Here is a 22,036-nt window from a genome sequence, read left to right on the forward strand (position 1 = left end):
CTGCCAGCACTCTGACATCTCGTATTAGCAGTTCTGCTTTTAAAGACATTCAAGATGCTGATCTCTTGTTTTGGCAGCTTCAAGAGACCTTAGCACAAGTGAGAGATCTTCTGCAACACGGCCCCCGTAACCCATTTGCAAAGAGATAATTGCCCAGCAACCCACGCTGCTTTCAGACCCTCTGGCTGAAACTCATTTACTTTAACCAGTTTGTGCTCCCAGGCAGCAGTGACCAGGGACAAACAACGCTGACACCACTCATGTTTCACCACTGAATCCTTCACAAATGACAGGAAACCTTTGATTTTCTCCCATACTGAGCAGCTCCCTGTGGTTCCACTTCTTTCCTCTTGTTGATTGGATTTGGGGCACGCTGGAGCTGTGAAGTTTCTGGATAGCTCTGAGAGCAAGTCACACCTGGGGAGCACAGAACCAGGGCTTTGTTTCCCTGGTCCCATCACCAAGCTCCAGGTAGAGGTCCTAGGAGCAGCCAGCACACTCTGGCTTCACGAACCACCTCAATCCAAACTAAGTTTAAAGCACAGACAAGTCCATGTATAGTCATGCTGAGAGCCAGAGAACTACAGAACCCGTCTGCCTGCAGCAAAGTCAATTCCCTTTGGAATATGTGTAATAAAAGACTCCTCTTTCTGCCGCTTTCTCCAGTAAAAAGCACGGATTTGTCTGTGCATAAGACAAGGACAGGACAGGGAGAGAGGAGGTGTTAATTGGTACACCAGGCAGGAGGGATAGCTGCAAAATGCCTTCACTGGGGAGAAGAAGCCAAGTGGTCTTCCTGCCCGATCCTCCTCGGTGGCAGAATCCCTGCTCTAGCAAGCTTTACTGCTGATGCTACAAGGCCTGTGTACAGAGTGTTTTTCCCAAATTGGGAGTCAGGCTGTCTTTAAGGCTGCAAACCAGACAGAGCAAACAAAAATAGAGCTTTAAAAGAATGCACACAGGCATGCCAAATCTCCCTCATTTTCGAGTAGGAGTCTCGCTCCTTTCAGATGCAGCTTTGTCCCCCCCACCTCTCAAAACCATTTAAAAAAAAGCATACTGATCTTGTAACAGAAGATTGAGAAGGAGGTTTCGAGGCAACGTTTAAAGCTTCATTCATAATTCTGGAAAATCTCACTGTCCCAGCTGGAAAACGCTGGTTAAAGCCTGAGGAAAATTGATGACTCAGGCTGACAGCAGCAGTAAACATACCTTTTTCTTTCCTTGCAGAATTCTTCTCTGGTGAAAGGAGTTGGATTGCTGCCCTGAGCATCTTTAAATCTCTGCTTGCTGATGGGGACAGGGGGTTTTGCCTCTCACCACCAAGGCACCAAAGGAAGCGTACGGGGTACCTCAGCAATACCACTGAATCTCCACCCAGAGCTCACAAACTGACCTGCCATCACTTTATATCTATGATAAATCCTGACCCCACTTTGCTCTCAGGTGTGGTACGACTGTCTTCTCCATGCCTTCCTAACATTTTCTCAGTTAAATCTGTTTTCAAGCCCTTCTGTATTTTCTAGGTCTGCAGAGAAAGCCATCATCCAAGGAGAGTGGTTTGAAATGCACAAAAGTACTAAATTAAACATGACTATTTCCTTTCCCTCCTGACAGCTGGGAACCACCACGACTCCACGGCACAGCACCATCATGCACCACCCTGCTCATCCTCTTATCTGCACATCCCTTTGTGCTACATTCCTGCTGCACACACCTGGTTTGAATTTGGGCTGTAAACTCATGTTTGCAGAGTCTACCTGCAAACTCCAGGCATAAAAACTGATGCTAGGAGAGGTGCAGTGCTCTGTTCCCATTCCCACTATAACTATCACTTGCAACGACATCTCGCAGGCCCTGCCCTGGAGCCCAATGCGGCAGGGTGATGCACACAGAATAAAATGCAAAATTGTCTTGCAGAACAAAGAAAATATAAGACAAAAGATGGATGTGCACAGGCTGAGGAAGCGCAAGGAAACAAAGAGACAGCCTCAGCTAATATGGGATGTGGTGTTTCTGGTAGATCAGCTGTCGCATCCAACCCAGAGCTCCTGAGACAACCCAAGGCACTCCTCGTCTCCTGTTGCTCCAGGACACATCCCTGTTCAAGCCTTGCCCACGGTGCCTTAGCAAGTCTTCCTGCCCTCATCAGTTGGTTTGGCAGTCTCAATCTTTTGCATTTCCTCCTCTACTGTTCTCTGCTAAACCCTCTCTTGTTCCTGCAGCCCAACTGCTTTTCATAGAATAGGATCATAGAATCATTAAGGGTGGAAAAGACCTCTAAACTCATCCAGTCCAACCACCAGCCCAACCCCACTGTGCCTACTATACAATGTCTTGAAGTCCCACGTCTACACGTTTTTTTGAGCGCTACCAGGGAAAGACTCCACTTTCATGGAGGCAGCTGGAAGGATGGTGAGCTGCTACCATGTGCAGTACCAAAGCCACGTAGGCTGCTTGGAGGGACCCGACTGGGACTCTGTGTATTGCCTGCAGGCACCATGCAATGTTGCACTCTGTGTTTGCGAGAGCCACCTTCCTCATTACAGGCACTCTCTTATTGCAGTTTCCTTTTGCAGGAAGCAAACACCCCGCTGTCCAGCTGAGTCAAGCCTCCCTGCCTCTGGAGCATGCTAGAGCCATTGTCAGCATCACATTTGAAGCTGGCCACCCATGGCTGTGATTTATGCACGTTTTCATGATGAAATGTAGCTGGCAAGTGCATTCTGCTTTCTTTCTTGGGGCTATATTACACTTGGTTTATTTTACCTGCCAGCTGAAATGCAAACAACCCATCTACATTCTATATATAACCCCCGGTTGCCATCACGTGTGTTTATGAAGCACGGGGGTTTCATGGATTCAGTTGCAGAAGCCTTGGAAAGGGCACTATGACTGTCTCGGCTGGCTCGCTGCGTGACCCACGTGGAAGAAATGGATCTGGTGGGTCCTGCACACTGTGGCTACAGGGCGTGGGTCTGTTACTGGTGCTGCACGCATCTCCAATCTTCACCCAACAGTTTATGCTGGGAAGCATGTTGCTATCACCTGCTAGAGGGGTCTGTCATCTTGGCAGAGAGCAGATGTGATTTATACAGCCAATCCCTCACCACAGAGAGCAACTAATGGCGTAAGCGAGGGGAAGGAACTGAACCATCGCTGGTGGTAAAACGTGCCTACAGCTCCACAGGGAATATCCTAATATTATTCCCCAGACTAATGAACGCATCTATAGGAACCGGATCAGACCACAAAATCCTCTCACCATGACTAGCTCTGTTGTTCTCCTGACTCTCCCCTGACTGCTCAGTATGTCAGCACTCAAATGAGTTATTACACGCTGTTTCTGCACTGGAGAGGTGCTGTTCCTGTCTGGGAGGAGTAGAGGAATGGAAGGATCTCTAGTATGCTTTCCCTTATATAGTAAAAAAAAATATACCAAGAACATACAATCCAACAGAAGGAAAATAGCAGTGAAGGAGTCAGTTCAGTTGCAGAAGAGAGTAAGAGAGAGCGAGTGAGAAGGTTCCATGAACATGACTCACAGTAGGCTCCCTGTGGAAGGGATTTACACCTTTGCCATGAAAGCCACTGAGGTCCAGCACTGACTGAGCTCTGAGTCGGGACACCTAGCTTTTAACTGCAAACACTGCTGGCTCATGCTATCTCGCCTCTGACCCTTGATTCTCTCTAGGATGGGAACGACACCTTGCCAGGTGTAAATGCTCCAAGTGTGAGTTGCCGATCAGAAGTCTTACAGCCTGAACTGTAAAGAAGGGATCCCCAAACTGTTACCAGGTTTGTTATTGCCCAGAAAGAGTGGCTGTTTTCAGAAAAGGGGACTGGAGAAAGGTGGTCTGGAGAGCACTAAAGAGGTGGTATGAACTTGAGGCATGAAAGAGGATGGAAAACATCTCTCTTGCCCAAGGTTCCCAGACAAAGCCCTTCTCTTCCCTCCTGAGAGGTGGGAACAATACATAGAATCATAGAATGGTTTGGTTTGGAAGAGACCTCAAAGCTCATCCATTTCCAACCCCTGCCATGGGCAGGGACACCTCCCACTGGATCAGGTTGCTCCAAGACCCATCCAACTTGGCCTTGGAACATGTCCAGGGATGGGGCAACCACCATTTCCCTGGGCAGGTTCTTCCTCAGGTTATCACAAGTTTGTTGAATGAACCAAATTTCTGTCGCTCTGCTCACGGCATCCACCACGTGTCCTTCACCGACACAGCTTCTGTACCAAACCAACACTTTGGGAAAGCCGTTCACCCCACGCTTACTACTGGGACCTCAGAAGGACAGCAGGAAGGGACAACTTCGTATACAGCTTACAAAGCCCAAATGCATAAACCAAAGGACTACTAAGGGCAGAATGAGTCTCCCATCATTCATGCAATAAGCACAAACACATCAGGCTGAATTTTTACACCCCAGACAGGGCTGGGGGAACCTGTTTGCTTCCAGTCCAGGCAGTGTGGGAGGCCTTAGAACTGGATCATGTGAAAAGTTGGAAGACTGAATAAGTTTTGCTAGCTGAAAGTGAGAATCTCAGATGAGGGTAATCTTTTATTGACTCACAATTCAAAAGGAATTTAAGCAATTTGCTTCAAACACTGCTTAAAGATTCTCCTCTGCTCTCTGAGTAAGTGCTGAGCTTTCCAGGCCAAACCAATTTTTCAAGCCAAAATTGACAAATGCTAAAATAGAACGTCACTAGAGAAGCTAGATGCTACCTTAAATCACACAGAATTACTTTTACTCCATAGTAATAAAATGTGCTGCTCAAAACCAATACTTCTCTTACACTGATATGCAATGGACCACTGGGTACCCGCCAAGGTCAGCTCCAACCTGCTCCAAAGACAGCTGCTCTGAACGAAACACGCCATGGATGAGGGATCAGAAAACCAATTAAAAGCTCTTTGAACAGCAATAGCTTGGAACAAATACTAATTTGTACTTCTTTGCTGAGAAGCGAATATAAAATAGCATTTCTAGTGCCATTTGATGTAAATTGAGCCTTTTATGTGGAATCATTACAAGTATCAACAGCTACTTCTGCAAATTCCTCCGGGAAGCTAAGTGGGGGTCTCTCCTCGTAACTTAAAACAGAAGACCTCAGGGATGAATTCAGAGCTCACCCTTCTGCAGAGATAACACCACCATTTCCCTTGGACAAATGAACAGAACCTTGTCCTTCCGCTAGGGAGCTGGAAGTTGAGGTAGAACAAAGAAGCAGAATTACTTCTTCAGATCAGTCAGTGAAGCACAGAAAGGAGTGGACTCTGGGACAAAAAGGTATCAGCTGTCAGTGGCAGAGAGGTCCTGGAACAGGCCCTGCCTGAAGGGTGAGCTCTGAATTCATCCCTGAGGTCCTCTCCTCAGTGCCCCAGCAGCCTGGCAGAGGTCATGCTTTTGGAGTGCACTGTTCCTGCTGGGTTGCTGCAGTGCCATGGCATGTTCTCAGGTACTCTGGAGAACTGTCAGCTGCAATGAACGCATAACAAAATCATCCCGTGCATTGAAACCGCCTGGAAGATTTATTCAAGGACTGCTGCCACCTTTGTACTTTGCTTTCCTCATTTGTGGGAGTGCTTATTCATGCTGGAGATAGACAAATAAATAAATAAAGCACGAGAGGAGGAAAAAGAAAAGAAACTCCAAACCAGCCAATTAACCTTTGAAATACAAGTTGTGCTGCTGCTAACTAACAACATCCTGTAACCTCCTAATTACCAGCCATGTACACCGTGGCAGTTGGAGACAGAGCTGGCTGTTAACCCTGTGGATGTGCCGTGCGGGAGGATGTGATTGCCGCTAATGACTGAAGTCCCAAGGAAATTTGCTTCCCATCGCCAGCTGCCTCCTGCTACCTGGATCTCCTGCTGCAAACTGGCTGTGCTGCAATGAAATCTTCAACCTGCCTTTGAGAAGGGCAGGGCTGCTAAAGGATAGGATAGCTCTGTGCAAAGCAGTTCCAGCATCTTCTCATCTTGCCCATGAGTCAGCCAGCTGCTACAGCAGTCATAGAATCATAGAATCATAATGGTTGCAAAAGCCCTCTAAGTTCATCCAGTTCAACCATCAGCCCAACACCACTGCACCGTGTCCCGAAGTGTCACAGCTACACACTTTTTGAACACCTGAGGGACGAAGACTCCACCACTCCCCTGGGCAGCCTCTGCCAGTGTTTCACTACTCTTTCATTAAAGAGATTTTTTCTGATATTCAATCTAATTCAGTCATGCCCCAAGCCACAGGTCAGGATCCTTTCCTAAGGGGTATTACGTGGGCTATTTGTATTAAATGAGGTAGTCCCAGCTATGTTAGTCGAGAGCAGCCAGAGTAACTGAGTGGGCTGCAGTGAGCTTCAAATTCCCCTAAAACACAGACTTTTCACAGAAAGGGTCACTGGGCACTGGAACAGGCTGCCCAGGGAGGTGGTTGAGTCCCCTTCCCTGGAGGTGTTTAAGGCACGGGTGGACGAGGTGCTGAGGGTCATGGGTTAGTGTTTGATAGGAATGGTTGGACTCGATGATCCAGTGGGTCTCTTCCAACCTGGTTATTCTATGATTCTATGAAGCCGTGAGGGGATTTGGATATGGACAGGTCTCTCTCATTCACCTGAAGGTCACACCTGGGCTTGCGGCAGTACAGACACAGATCCCTTCTATGCCTTGTCGAAGGATGCTCCCGAAGCACTGCTTACTCAGCCCCTCGCTCCACAGCTACAGAAAGGGTCAGCAGAAAAGCCCACTGGGTTTTGGCTCAACCTGGCACCTTGCAACCTTTATTTCCTTACCCAGAAGATATGGACAATAATGCTTGCTTGCCTCAAGAGGGCTCTACAAGACTGCTCCGCGGAGCGCTGCTGTGTCCCGGGATGAAATGAAAGGCAGCGTAACACACCCAGCACTAATACCGCTCTATCTTCTCTGCCATATGCTGCTCGGAGCCTTCCACCCCTCCCACGCACACAAGATTGATGCCTTAGCTTTGAACAGCACTCTGAAATAACAATGTGTATGGTGGGCCCATCTATTTGCAAAGCTACTGATGACTATAAAGTCTGAGAAGCCGGAAAAGAAAAGCAAGAAGCCGTTAATAATGTTTTATAAAAGGGACTGGGCATTTCTTTACAGATGGTGAGGTATGGAAGGGCTTCCCTGTGGCTGCCGCACTGACTGCAGCCCAGTTTGATAAAACCAATAAATGGCTAAAAACAACTGGCAAGAGTTGAGACTAGGGAACCTGCTTAAGGTGTTCCACCCAGAGCAAATGTCTGCATGGTAGGTGATGTCTTGTAGGGCTTCAGGGCCTGCCCATGCTGCTGTCAGCAGGTACAGAGCACAGGAGGCTTCCCCAGAGTGAGCCCCCAAACCCTACCCTCTGGGTAACGCTGAACGGCTCAGAGAAACGAGGAAAGCAAAGGAGAACCAAGGGAAAAACACAGAGTAGCTATCCTTGTAGGCAGCTCCTAAACCCCTACGTCTTCGGGAACGGCCTCCAGGTTTGCCATCGTCCCCTTCTCCATCCTCCCTAGGGCAACATCCACGCCTGGTTAACAGCCTGGGGAAAGCTCACAACTCCTTGCCTCGCAATACCTGCTCTGAGCAGAAGCGCAGTTACTGCGAAGCGCCTGCCACTCAGTAACGAGAAAGCTGTAATTAAACTGTTTTTCCTGGCAAGGACTGTGGTGGACCCAACCCAACCCGAGCCATCGTCCCCTTCCCTCTGTCCCAACACCAGGCTGTGGGTTCGTGACAGCTTTGCTCAGGCATCTCCTCCTCGTCTCCACACAAAGCCAGCCCTCCCACCTCGAGTCTTAAAGGCAGTTCTCACATCAGAAGGGCTGTGAGTTCTGAATTCACCCTGTTTGGCTCACAGAAGCCCCAAACTTTAATGCCAAACAGTTTGGGAGCCTGGAGCCGTTTTCTGTTCTTTTGGACAGTGTCTCATCCCCTGGCGATGCCCTGGAGGTCGCTCTGTTGATGGAAGAGCGCTCGCGTGAGGTGTTTCGAAGCTGGGCTCTGACAGCTCCACACTCATTATCCCCGCTGCGTACCAGAGACGCTTTGCAGCCAGGCACGTGGAGGACCTTTTACAGGTTTCACTTCAGAATTCCTCCCTTTTTATTGGGCCCACGCTGGGCAGTGCCTGGGAGCGAAGCTGGCGGCAATCTGATCCTCTGTAGCCAAAAGCTTCAGAATCTTTATTGCCATTGGCTTTGAGATGGTTTAAAGCAAATCTTTTACAAGGTAAAATCCAATATAAATCTGCCAGCTACAGTTTTCCTTTGTTAGCAGCAAGGATGTAATTATCACAATTTCCCTTTATGTGAGTGATTGTGGACAGACTCCATACGATCCCTGAGCTTTCTCACCAGAGCCTGTTTAAGTTTTTCCCCCAGCAGCCATCACAACAATATCCAAGGGCTGATAAAGCTGTATCCACCCCACGAGAGAGTATCCACACGGAAACGCGAGGAATGAATGGTCCATTCAAAGGCTACTGGCAAGGTGTATTTCCTAATTTCAAAACTTGTTGCGGAACAACTAACCAGGCAGAAAGCTGACAGCGACAGCTATTTCTGCTGGGTTTGGACACACTCTGCTCTGAGTGTGAACTAATTTATTGGTCATGTGTTTTTGCTTAGTACTGCTTTTCTGAAAGAAAATATGTCTCAGATAGCACAGCATATGGGGGTTTAAAGCGCACAACTGGAGAGAAAATCAAGTAGCAGCACTCTGGAGGATTGTTTGCCATGTTCCTGAGCAGGACATAATCCTGGGAAATGACAGAGGAGAAAACACAGAGCTTCTTGTCCTGCCTCTGGATGTTACTGTCTGCTTTTCCTCCTCAGCCCTGAGCAGATAGACCAAGGCAGACAGGAGGAATAGCTTTATAACCTTACCCTCCTCCTGATCCTGCAGCAGAGATTTTGGGGGGGAACACTGGATGAATCTTTGACTATCTACATCATGGAAGATCAGTATGAGCATCTCCCGGCCTCACTGGGATGCATTGTCTGCACCTAGTACAGAGGCAGCACTAGAAATTCCGGAGCACGCCTTGAGAAAACAGTTGAAAGTAACCCATTTTTCCAAGAAAGAACAGCCCAGAAAAGCATAGCTTTTCCCAGAGTGACCAACTAGAGATGCTCAGATGACTCACCTCCTTCTCTCATGGCGCAGCCCCTCAAGCCCTCATCAACCAACAAGGACAAGGTGTCCTCGGCTGCCCACGCTGCTTGATGCCATCACCACGTTCACACTAATACTGGAAATGGCACTATTTCCCTTTCCTCCCTTCAAGCACTTAAAGGAAAGACCTACTTGCACCTTATGAGATAAAATTAAAGATTTTGGAGCCCTCAAGGATAAACTATGTTGCTTTTAGCATTGCCTGACAGTTAAAGCCTTATTGAAAGGTCCAGGATCAAAGAAGAGTTATTTCCATTACGAGGTCTACTGTGCACCACCACCATCAGACCAAAGGGGTATTTCCACCATAACCATTCACATTTATATGAATAATTCACAGCAAACAACTTAAGCAGCCAGGCTCTAGGCTGCTACATCCTAACACACACATTTAAACTCTCCACACCTCATCAGTGCTGCCAGCCACCTTCCAGGCTTTTCGCACACAGAAAGATGATCCTGCTCATCACACGTCTGCAGGATCAGGCCCTTGGCCCAGTTTGGTGTTTCCAACTTGCAAGAAAACCGCTTATTCCTTCTCTGGCCCGGCTTCAACAGAGCCACCCCAAGCCACCACATGAGCTGCCATACCATGAGCACCTGAAGCCAAAGGTCTTGAAACCACCAGAAACCACCTTTCTTGCCAACCTCAGGGCTCTTCAGGCCAGCCCCACACTCACCTGCTCATGGTACTCGATGCCCATGCTCAGCGTGTTGATGAGAATGGCTATCATAATCCCCCGGTTGAAGTACTTGCTCTCCACGATCCTCTTCAGCTTGCTGCCAAAAGCCTTCCACAGGCGGGTGACCTTGTTCCTCTCCTTGGGTTTCTTCTTCTTCCTCCTCCGCCTGCCCCTGTGCTGCTGGAGCTGGTCTCTGCGGTCGCCGTGCCGCAGGTCCTGGGTGAACTCGTAGACACCGTTGCTGTCAGAATCGCAGCTGTCGGACTCGCTGAAGGCGAAGTCAGGGTCCTCCAAGAGGCTGGCGCAGAAGGGACAGTCCTGCAGCTCGCAGGTCAGTGTCCCACCTGGCGGGCTGGGCAGCGTGCCGGCCGTGCTCAGCCCCGACAGCCGGCTGGGTGTCCGCCGCAGACCTGCAAGGGGAGACATGCACCATCAGCCACCTCACACCCTCAACACAGTGGGCAACCCTGTGTCCTTGCTCAGGCAGTGCTGGGCTCCTCCAAGGCTCCTCCAGCTTCTGCTGCATCCTCAAATAAATGCAATACCCTAATGCAGCCTTCTATCTGGCCATCCATCCATCCATCCATCCATCCATCCATCCATCCATCCATCCCTCCCTCCCTCCCTCCCTCCCTCCCTCCCACATTGCTTTGCATCATTTTTACTCTCTGTTCCCATCTCCCCAAGCTGTGACCCCCACCCATCTACCCCCTCTATGGTTGTAGGACCAAGGGGCCTCTCTCTATGGAGTGTGCAGGCTGTTTTGTTCTCTGTTGCTGGAGAATACTGACCGGCACACCTCTCACTTCCCATTATTTTTGATTATATGTGACCAGGCTAACATCATTAGCGGTGATCTGAGCACTATCAAGCTGTTACACCCGATTCAGATAGTGCTTCCATTTAGCTAATAATGCGGAGGGAGAAATGCACAAAAGGTGCCTACAGACCACAGATCACTGCATGGAGAGTCACGTAGTCCCTTCAGTCTCCTTCATCCCTCCGTCAGCTCTTAATAAAGCTCAGGTGAATTCTTTGCTTGAGGCACAGGACGAAGCGTTCAGCGTGTTTTAAAATCAAACACATTGCCACGTGTTTTGTGGTGTGAGGAGAAAGGCTGGCTGCTCTCACAGACCCAGGGTATGGAGATGAGATGGACAAGCGTAACAAGAATGATTCGGGTGTAACAGGAACCTGATTTTATTTCCTTATATTTAGGAACCAAATTCCTAGTTTCCTTGTATTTAGGAACCAAATATTAACAGCAGAATAAAACCTAACATGAACACAACATTGTGAGCATGGGATCCTTCCTACAAAACGCTATTCGCGCATCAGTGAAAGCTTTCCTTGAGATTCAGGGAAATAAGGTGAGGGGGCAGCTTTCCCCTGCACCATGCCCCTGGGTAAAGATTGGATGGGGACACTTGGATTGGTTTTGGGGAGACCAAGTAAAAGGCGGTGGATGCTCCTGGCTCTGGAAACAGGAGCTTGGAGCTCACACAGCAGAAACTCTGCTGATTTCAGCTGACGCTTCAGGATGTCTTTTAAAAGAAGGCAGCATCAAACAAAAGAAAAGCATCCCATCAACTTGAGAACTGTTTTTTGAGAAGAACCAAAATACATTTTACTTGCCTGATTGTCACTCAGATACCACTGGCCTTCAAAACAGCCTTGAAGGAGAGGATTGTCCTTCTCCTGGTTGTAATGTCAGAGACACCAGGAGGATCAGAAATATTTGCCCCCTTACTCAACCTGCCAGCAGTGCTGGTACAGCACTGCACATCGGCACGGCATTTCTGATCAGGAACAATCGGATGAGGAAAGATTGCAGCCCAGCCACAGTAGCGCGGATGGCAGAGGTGGTGGGCTTGCCAGGCATCTTTCAATGCTATCAAAGTGTTAAAAATTATATGAAAAACACTGGCGCCGCAGATGTCTTCAAAATACCAGAGTCTCCTTGGCTGCCTGCTAAAATAACCTCACAGCATTGCAGGGCACGCGAACACGAAGGAACAGGCTGTACTTTATGCTGTTCAATTCCACAACAAAAGAAGGGATGAGAATCCTCTCTCCCACAATTGCATCTTTCCCATCAGATGCCAACCTTGTTTTCAGCTGAGGCTGTGAGTGCCCTGGCTCCTAACGATCCCTTAATGCTCTGTTACCACTTGTGTGCTCTCCTTGCACAAGTCTTGCAGTGAACACACTCCACTTGTTGACTTGTAAGAGTGGAGAGAGAATTAAATGAAACAGCCCTTTGTTGCCCAAAGAGGCTGAGGGCAGAAGGGTTGGGTGAGCTTGTCAGCCTACCTCCCCTACCCCACTGAGCACAGGGTAAGGACACGGCTCGATTACTATGTTTAGGCTGAGATGGAGAAATACAAGTTGGAAGCTGTGCCTGGCAGAGCTACACCCTCAGGAGTTAGTTTTCTTGGCACTTTAAGATCCTCCTGAAGCCTGGAAGACACATTCATCATCTCTGCTGTACAAAGATGCAGACGTGAATCTGACTCAGCCCTGTTGGTGTGGCAGGAGAGGCTGCGGCAGGAGTGGGAAGGACAGCCTGGAAAGAGCCAAAGCCATGGAGGTGAAGAGCTGGGCACTGGCACATTGTGTGACAGGATCTCCAGATGGACCTGGCCAACTGCTTCCCCTTCTCAGTACACAGGATGCCAGATAAGCTGCCGCTCACCAGCTAAGAACTGCAGCATCCAACCCCGTCCCCTAGATACGACCATACTTCTGGAACGAGACAAAACAGTTTCAGGAGATTTGCTCAAAGCATACTATAATTGCATTGATAACAGCTACTCCATTTAATCTCCGGCTTTCAAAGAACCACCACAGGCTACGTGAAAATCTCTTAAATCATTGAAATGCCCCTGGGATGTCACAGCTGGGACTGAGATCTGAGGTTTTCTTCTCCAGAAGTGGACCCCAGCAGCAGATCCCCTTGCAAGCATGAAGAATCAAACCTCTGGCCCAAGCACTACCTTCCAAGCAACAGCTCTCCTGCTCATCCTTGCTTTCCCAGTTCCAGACTTCTGCAGAGCCTGGGCTTTTATTTCTAGGTAAATACACATCCTCCTAGTAACCTTCATCAACTTGGACTTGCATAGCTAAAGATGGACCAATGATTCATATAAAGCCCTTGCTTAACAACAGAAGAACATTGCAACTAACCTTGCTCCCTTTTAGCCTCCTGCTAAGCTCCCAAGTGCACTGAAATGTTTGCTGAAGGCAATTTCTATAAACAATCCACTTTACTCTTTTGTATGGTCACTTAAAAAAAAAAATTACGAAAGACAAGCCACCCAACCTTTAGCAAGCAGCAACCAAGCAACCTTCACTGTGACCCCCCACAAGCTAGGCTTGGTATATTTTCAGCACATACACCACTAGGGTAAATATTTGTGTCCATGTGCACACAAACAGTTTTGGAAAACACAGGCATTGAAAAAACCAGATGACGAGTTTGGCTTGAAGAGATTAAAAAAATAGAAGCTAGATCATTTTGACTTTTTACCCTTTCAGGGTTTAAGACACTATTTTTTCAGCCTCAAGCTCCAGCCATGAGGACTGGAAACGTTTTGGAAAATAGAAGCCTAAGTATTGCATGTAATCACTACACCAGAAGTGGGGGACTGATAAACGAAGGGAGATAAAACTACGCTATCTCGCAGTGCTGGCGTGGCTGCAGTCGGTGCAGAAAGGGATGGAACAGAGGTACAAAAGAGATGTTCCTCATTTGCTCAGATGGATGGCAGCTCCAAATCTGCAGTCTCTCTCAGTCCTACATTTCTTTTGCACATGGGGAAAGATGGGAAGCCTGAGACCTGTAGCTCTGCTACACATATGCCCTGACAGGCATCCTCTGATGACTGGCACAGAGTGAGACCCTGCAGTCTCCTCCAAACTTTCTGCTCCTTCTTGCTAAAAAGAAATCCAGAGGCCCAGGGGCCCATCAGAACAAGACGAAGGGTTTCTAGGAGCATCTGTTTTGAGTTCTTTCAGTGTCTCCCCATTTTAAACTTCTCATATTTCCTATACCTTATACTTCTCCACCAGCTTCTACCTGCTCTTCCCTTTCAAGGTACCATCTCCCAGCAGCTGGGACTTCTCCACTGCAAAGCTGCAGCTGGCAGGTCCATCATTCACCAGAGATGAAATTCCAGGGGCTGCATAGATCTGTGCGTGGGCGGGAACAGAAGGAGAACCTCCAAGATATCACCAAGCACAAGAAGAGCTCAAACCCACGTGCTTTGTAACCACAAGAAAGAGGACTCCAGCAGCACCTGAAGTCACTGCTGGACCATCCGGTATTGTTTTATCCAATAACTGCAAATATAAAGGTAGAACGAACAGAGTTCTCAGTCCCTCAGCCTGTCCTACTTCTGGCTCCCGCACTCAGCTTGAACACCGCTCCCGAAACAGCCTCCATCTTCTGCACCCTACAGAGCTATCATTAATACCTTAACTCTTGAGCAATTTGCAGTTTGCCCAGTTTTCTTAAGCCAAAAAATCAGCTTGTTTACCCTTACCATGCTCTCCTACCAGTTGCTGCAGCTTCCCATTGGAATCCGTGCCCAGATTTACAGGGCTATTAACTACAGCCACAGGTGAATTGCCATTCTTCTTTCCTTTGGGAACTGGAACACAACTGCCTTTGCTAGTTGGAGAAGGCAGAATGGTAGGATAGTTCATGTTGCCACGGTTGGAGAGTCCGGCAGTCAGTTTAATGCTTGCAGGGGCATTGGAAGACTTACAGTTCACTTGTGGTCCTTCAACATGACAGTCTGCATGGTAAATGCTGTGCACAGACTCCGAATCCAGAGGAGGAGCAGGCGCCTGCAAGTTGGGTGATGGAGGAGGAAGCATCAATTGGCCTCCAGGTTTCATCACCTTGAGTTCCAGGTCACAGATCTCTGGGTTGGAGCACGGCCCCCGAGGGCTCCCGTTGCTGATGTGATAGTGGTGGTGGTGGTGATGGTGGTGATGGATGAGGTGGTGTATGGAAGTGATGCGCTTTTTGCCTCGGTGGCTTTGGCCATTTGTGGTACTGTTTGGGTTAACTTTTTTCCGGCGCTTACTCTGCCAGTTATTGTACAGGCGTATCGTCCGCCGTTTCACCTTCCTGAAGATGTGGCAGATGTACTTGAGCAGCTCCTCGTAGCAGCTACCTGGCTCGGAGAAGCTGGCAATTGTGCTGTCATTGGAGAGATAACGGGCCCGCTGCTCCTGCATCAGCTGGTTCTCCCGCTGCTTTGTTTCAGAAAACTGTGTTGCTATCACAACCAGGCACAAGTTAATCATGAAGAAGGAACCAACCTGGAAGACACAGAGGGAAAGGAATTAGCAGGAACTTTACAAAGCAAGACACACATTTCATCACCACATGCCGTCCAGACTTGAAATGTGGTTCTTAGAAATCCCAAGATTTCCAAACATGCCAAATCTCAGGGTCTGCTCACCAAATGTTATGTCAACATGTGCCTGAGCTGTTAAATTTGGTCCTAAGCCATGTGAAATTATGTTGGCAATGGTAAAGAAAGCTGTTAACAATAGCCTTCACCACTCTCCTGCCCTCAGCAGTGGTGACATTTGCTACTAACGCAGGGTGTATGAAACACAACGTAATCTGTTACCACCACAAAACAGATCACCAGGAAACACCTGGCCAAGAGTGTCTTAAGTCCAATTTGTGCTGTACTGAAACTGCTTTTTCTCTTCCTCTATCACTTCACACCCTGGCAGAGTGCATCCTCATTTTGAGAAGGACAGTCAAGGTCCATGCATCTGTTACCTTATACTCTCGTATCTCTTTGACACAGAGAAATGCATCTCCAGGAAATTCAGCGCTCCTAAGAAAGTCTGATTTATTGTCTGGTTGATTTGATGTGTTCTAGGGTGATACCAAGTTTTCAAAGTAAAGTCCCAAGGACAAGAAAGTTAAGTGACTTAAAGATACATCCTTCCCTCAGCTGTTGAGTCCACAAAATAGCTTTTCACCACTTGGGTTCATAATTCAGTCAATGGAAAATGTCAAATATTCCCATCGGAGAATCACTGCCCTTAGGCGTGAAAGGGACTGACGTCAAGAAAGTGCCACTGTCTACATGGCCAAACCTCTGTGCTGTGCTCAGCAGGAAATGTATGGATTTAATCTGGGCCATTGTCTAGTGAATCCTCAGGGGAAGCTGTTGGGCTTGCAGCACTATTCTCTGGTTTGTAATATCAGCCTGGATACTGCTTGAGAAGCAGCAAGGGTGCCATTCCCAGCAACAAGTGACTTGGAGACTAGTCTCCCTCTGGCTTTTCTGCAAGGGTCCATATGTAGAGAGGGACTCAAAAGAGTGGAGCGTAAATCTCTACTATGTATAGCTCACGATGAAGACTCAAACATCACTGGTTTCAGAATCTCTACTATACTCTAACCCATGCCTTTCCCACTAGTGGTGGGAGCTGTGGTGGTTTGACTTCTCAAGGCTTTCAAAACCATAGGGATGACGATGGAGTTATATGTAAAGGATATCAAGCCGCAACAGCACTTTGAAGTGCTTCTGTCCCATGTCCTACCTACATGGTTCTTTTCCCTCTGCTCTCCTCGTGACTTAAATGCTTAACTTTTCCACAAATGCAGACTCCTAGAGAAGGTTGTGCCCATCATAAAAAAAAGAACCTTGCTAACATGGGATGGCAGCTTATGAAGGCAACCTCCAGCGAGTAATGCTTTGGTTTTAGGAAAGACGGCACCATAAGACTTCAAAAACATGCACTACTATTATCATTGTTATTTAAAGGGCTGAGGTGATGTTTAACAGTTTGAGGGCCCTTCATTGAAATGAGGTGTTCTCTAGCACATCAAGGAGGCCAAAGGAAGAAAAGCTACAGCCTCCCCACTTTTTGTTCTGATTAGCAGTTCCTTGGCCAAGCTACAACAGTCAGGACGCGTCAAGGTGACAAGACCAAGACTGGGAGAGTAAGAGGGAGGGAAGACCATATGGCTTGGCAAGCTGTGACTGTGCATCACACGTGTCACTAAAAAGAAGTATTGTAGCCAGTAATCTGTCCCCACAGCGCTAATCACAACCTGCATGATTATGCTTTACAGCAGGAGGAAAGTCCCCCACTCTGAATCCTGGCTAGATCTCTGTGAAAAGCCCAGGGAATGACTTTACCCCATAAGGACAAGGAACAGGAGCATCTCACAGTTCATACTTACTATTATAAGCAATATAAAATATATAAAATTGTAAAAAGAATGTGCATCCATCACATAATACATGATGTCAACCCATCCTTCCAGGGTTATAACCTACAGGAAGACAGAGAAAGACAATGTAAGAACAAGAGTCAACCAAAAAGTCAGTAAACGTCAATCTTCTGGTAGTGCCTGGTACTCATCACTCCACACCATCTCTCTGGATCCATCCAGCCCTGCTACACTTCTTTTCCCAGCTGGTTTAGGACAGCAGCAATGTGTGACCAAAGGACTAGCTTGAGGTTTCTATAGGAATCTGGTGTGATTAAAATGATAAAACGTTACAATAAAACATCTGAAACTCTGGTCTGAGCTAGTACAAAGAAATCCCAAGCAGTATTATAAACAAAGCAAAAGCCCCTCTGTGCAGAGATCTAGGCTTCTGGTTTTGTAACATTACTCAGAAAATTCCTAAATTTTAAGTCAATTTTGTTTCTGTAAAACCAATTCCTTTGCGATTCCTACTGGCTCACCATTACAACTGCATCACCAATATCATAGTGGGAAAGCACTGAGTGGAAGAGAGTTACTTTTAATTAAATGTAGAATTGATTTCATACTCGTTTTCTCAGTCTTCCTTCCACTAAAAATGCAGCTGAGGATTTAATTAACACCAAGCAGGCTGTGTGCAGAGCAAAGCGGATTCTGCCATGTAATTTACACTTTTTATTTAGATAAAACATCCCAAACTTCTCGCACTATCTTGCTACTAGTCCTAGAGCTGAAATTCCACCACAAATTCCAGCAAAATCAAAGCTCCTGTCTCAATTTACTTACACTGATACACCCTACTCGCTGTGATGAACGTGAGCCTTGGTGGTCCTAACATAAACCCAGAATTGCTGCCTGCCTCCAATTTCAGTGCCATCATTCTTGATTTAAAGCATGCTTGCAGTGAAGGAACTGTGAATTAGCTGGCTGTGAATAAGAAAAGAATCAAGCTTCATCGGTGTAGGGGACTTTCTGTATGACACGTACAGAAAAGCTGAGCCATAAAGCACTCATTGAGGCAGGGAATGAACCAATATTTTTGCCACACTTGGAGAGCAGACAGACATGAATCCTTGCCACCCTTCTCCTTTTTTTTCACTCAAGGAGGTGGAAGCAGCTCTTAGATTTGGATCTTTGGTATACGACCACATCTGCAAGGGAGACAACATTGCCGTACACACAACCATCAGCACTCACAGTGGCCCAAAGACTGTCAGAGCACCTTCCATCAGCTCACAGTTAACACTATAAATAATGCTCTCAATTCGTCTCCCTCTGAAGTCAAAAGCGGTGATGTCTCACCAGCAAGTTTTCAAACCCACTTCCCACACTGAAACACACGTAACTCGCCACCCACCACGTAGCTGGGCGAGACGCCGCCAGCACGTACAGCTCCACACTAGAACCAATAAACACGATCTGCCAAAGAGCTGTTAAAAATTGCCTCTGCAGCTGTTTTACTCCGTCAGCACTGCTAAAGACTTTGAGCAATCAGGTCTGATGGTGTGCTGGCTGCATCTACACAAACTGCACCCACCTCTCCTGTTCCTCATTACACGCATTAGCTATAGTTTCATATCACATCCTCACTGCTGGTTAGAGATGTACAGGTTTAGGACAGCAATGTTATGCTTCCAGTGGTACGAGTTCAACAAAAAGAATGTTTTTGGTCAACGTGAGCCCCACAGGTCAATCTGTGGCAGAAAGTTTTCATCAGCAGACACAGGGGATTTTTTGTGTAGATGCAAGTGTTGTTATTCACCCTGGAGCCTGAGAATGGGTTAAGCTGTCTGGGCAGACGCAGCCAGTAATCAGTCTGTTTGGCGGTGTGGAACGGACAAGCAATCAAACTCAAACTGCCCTTTTTGTGCCTTTCCTTTAACACGGTTGAAACATTTATAGAGAGCAAAGTTCTTTTTGGCCACGTTCCTTGCCTGTGTGGGCTGTGCCCAGCAGCAGATCGTCTCTTGCACTCGATACCTGTGTGGGTTCACGTTGGAACTGGAGGGATCAAGTTGGGAGGTGACCAAGGCTAAACCAAATCACTGCCAACCACCTCAGAAACAATTTCCTTTGTGCTGTTCAAAGTCCTTTCCCTTCCTTCCTCTCCATTTGGACAGGCATTTCGGAGTCGGGCTGCCACAGCTGGCACAGCAGTTGCTCCATCCATCTACACTCAGGGATGAAAAATGAGCCCAGGGACTCCAAATGCACTGGATACACCTCATCACTGAATTTGCATTTGGCTGGCAATCTACAAATCGAATGTATTAAAAGGATTAAACCGAGCCCTCTCTACAAACGGAGTTACCTGAGGGCTGCTGTGGGGCTTCTACAGGTGCTGCCAGCTCCCCACCCGGGAAACAGCTGCTGAGACAAGAGGGCCAACCAACATTTATAAAGGTATTTTTCTTGCATTCTAGACAGCATTTTCAGCAAGAATCAATCAACACAACACATTTCTCCTCCGGAGGGCTGGAAACGCTCATCCGGCTCTCAGAATATTTAAGATGTAATTAGAATTTGCATTATTTACTACTCGCTTGTAAACCAAAGAGATACAGGATGGATAAACAGACCGCTGGGCTTTTGTTCTCCTGTTTGATATCTTAGTGGATTCATTCTTAGCCTCACCACCCAGTCTAAACGCAGTCGTACATAGGGGAGGGATTCCTGAGCTGCCAAGGATTAGAGAATACTAGCAATCCTGGAAAAGAGCATGCTCACAGACACCTGCCTTCTTTTGCACCTGCCTGGATCAAAACTATGATTTTTACAGCCAGATTCTTGCCATGCAGTGGACTTATTTCCTGCTGTCCAAATGACTTTACGAGTACATTCCTACCTACTCCAAGACCTCATTGCATATCCTCTGCAAGGCCTTAGAATAAATGGGAACGAGACAGACCAAATTTGCCAGCAGCTGGGCTACACAACACAAACTAAACTCTTTAATCCTGGAACCAAGTCAGAGGCATCTGCACTGGTGCAAGGTGCACTGCTGCAATGCCTAGTTTCATCCTGCACGCTTTTTCTCCGGCCAGAACTCAGGAAAAGCCAGCAACTCTTGCTCTTCTCCAAGAACACGGATATATTTTTTTTCAGTGTGGCTTTGCCTACTGTTCCTCCCTTGAGGCACCCTGAATGCAGTATCACCTACTCCACAAGGCAGAAATGACTTCCTCCTCTCTTCACTTTCCAATCTGATGAATCCAGTTAACAGCAGCTCCAGCATGTGGCCCTCCAAGCCCTTTAGAGATGTCTTCCAAAGACCTTGGAGCACCTTTCTTGTGCTTTCCAATCTCAGCAATCCATTCTCAGTAATTAAATTCTGTTCAAGCCACAGTTGTTCACAGACAGACGTATTAAACAGCGTCTCCAAATGTAACAGTTCAACGCTTCCAATAAATACAACATACAATTATTTATCAACAGAGATAAGAAGGCAAGAAATACGTTTCCTAATTCTGCTCTGATGAAAAAGATGTGCAAGGTACGTGGCACACGAAAATTGGCAGCTGCAGGGAAATAGCTGTAAGATTCAATTAAGATGATTGGCAAGGTTGTCTTGGAGGGTGCTGCCAACTGTAGTCACATGCTGCAGGCTCAGAGGGAAAGGAGATGCTGCTCCCTCAGAATGGGGAACTGGGTTTTGCCTTTGAGGGACTGAGACTCAGGGCAGAGAACAGAGCTGTCCTCTGTCACGCTCACTCATTCTCCTTGCCTGCCTGTTCAGTTCCTTGAATGGCAGGGATGGGATAAGTCGTTTGTCATCCATTAATACCTATGAGGATGAACACTAAAGCCCCGCGTCTTGTGTCTGGTCCTCACTCCCCTCACTGGAAGGATTTAACAGAAAGCACACACAGGTGAATGCAAAGACAGCTTTTGACTCCATCGACCTTTGGCTTGGACACCATTCATGCAGTTGCCACTCCCTGATCACTGTACAAATACGAGAAGGATGAGAGTGGACAATCAGATTTGGGGTTTTGCCTGTCTTCTGTTCTATGATCCTCCTGCTCAAGCCACAATAATTTCATCAGCTGTAACAAAGATGCTCATCTGATTTATAGTAGCATAATCAGGGACAGAATAAGGTCTCCCAGTCAAGGTAGTCAGAATCAATTGAAAACTCCAGAGTGAAGATCACAGAGGAGATGTAGATTAAAGACACCGGCAATTAACTCTGATCTCACTGTTTCCAGAGAGACAGGTGGTTTACTCTTTTTGGGGGTCACTTCAAAGATCACTGAAGAACAATTTCTTTTATTATGTCAAGAAGTTTTCACCATAAAAATCCTTCTCTTTGAGCTGTACCAAAATTTTTGCAAGTTCTTGGCTGCAATCAATTCTAGAGCAGGTTATGTTTTGCTTTCGTGTCAGTTAAGAAAAGAAGAATCGTCCAGGGGAAAAAAAAAAAAACAAACTCAACATGCAAGCTCCAACTCTAACTGCTTTGATTAGTAAAGTCAAACAGTGGATTACTTTCAGCATATTAGAAAGCACTAATGGCCAGTGCCAGATGGACAACTGCAGACAGAAATCAACCTCCAGGTGCCACTAAACAATCGAGGAAACTTAGGAAAATTACTGTGTGAAGTGAAGCTGAAAAGATGATCAGAATCAAATGCACAGCACACAAAACTGCAGCCCAGCCCAGAGGGCTGCTCTTTCTCATGGTAAGATTTCGCTGCTGTGATGATTTGAACAGGCTTCCTTTGCAGAGACAGCTTCCCTAAACATGGGGACCAAACCCAGCATCTTGCACTTTGATTGAAACCCCTAAAAAGCACAGCTCAAGCACACAGAAAGTTCCTCAGTGGCTGATTTCAGAATTCAGGTGCTTCTTCAACTCAGTGCCTGAGATGATAAAGAGATACAGAGAAACC

General features: G+C 47.2%; 1 protein-coding gene across 5 annotated transcripts in view; it reads right to left on the reverse strand.

Annotated features, from left to right (window-relative positions):
* Window positions 1-22,036, reverse strand: part of CACNA1H (calcium voltage-gated channel subunit alpha1 H) — a 121,727-nt gene that overhangs the window by 70,284 nt on the left and 29,407 nt on the right. For all 5 annotated transcript variants that reach the window (XM_069869945.1, XM_069869947.1, XM_069869944.1 and 2 more), the window contains exons 6-8: window positions 17,115-17,207; window positions 14,434-15,220; window positions 9,887-10,299 (exon numbers count right to left, since the gene is read on the reverse strand). In XM_069869945.1, the coding sequence (XP_069726046.1) occupies window positions 9,887-10,299; window positions 14,434-15,220; window positions 17,115-17,207 (1,293 nt within the window). The remainder of the gene's footprint in view (window positions 1-9,886; window positions 10,300-14,433; window positions 15,221-17,114; window positions 17,208-22,036) is intronic.

Source organism: Phaenicophaeus curvirostris, chromosome 16 (genome assembly GCF_032191515.1).
Source record: "Phaenicophaeus curvirostris isolate KB17595 chromosome 16, BPBGC_Pcur_1.0, whole genome shotgun sequence".
Taxonomy (NCBI): domain Eukaryota; kingdom Metazoa; phylum Chordata; class Aves; order Cuculiformes; family Cuculidae; genus Phaenicophaeus; species Phaenicophaeus curvirostris.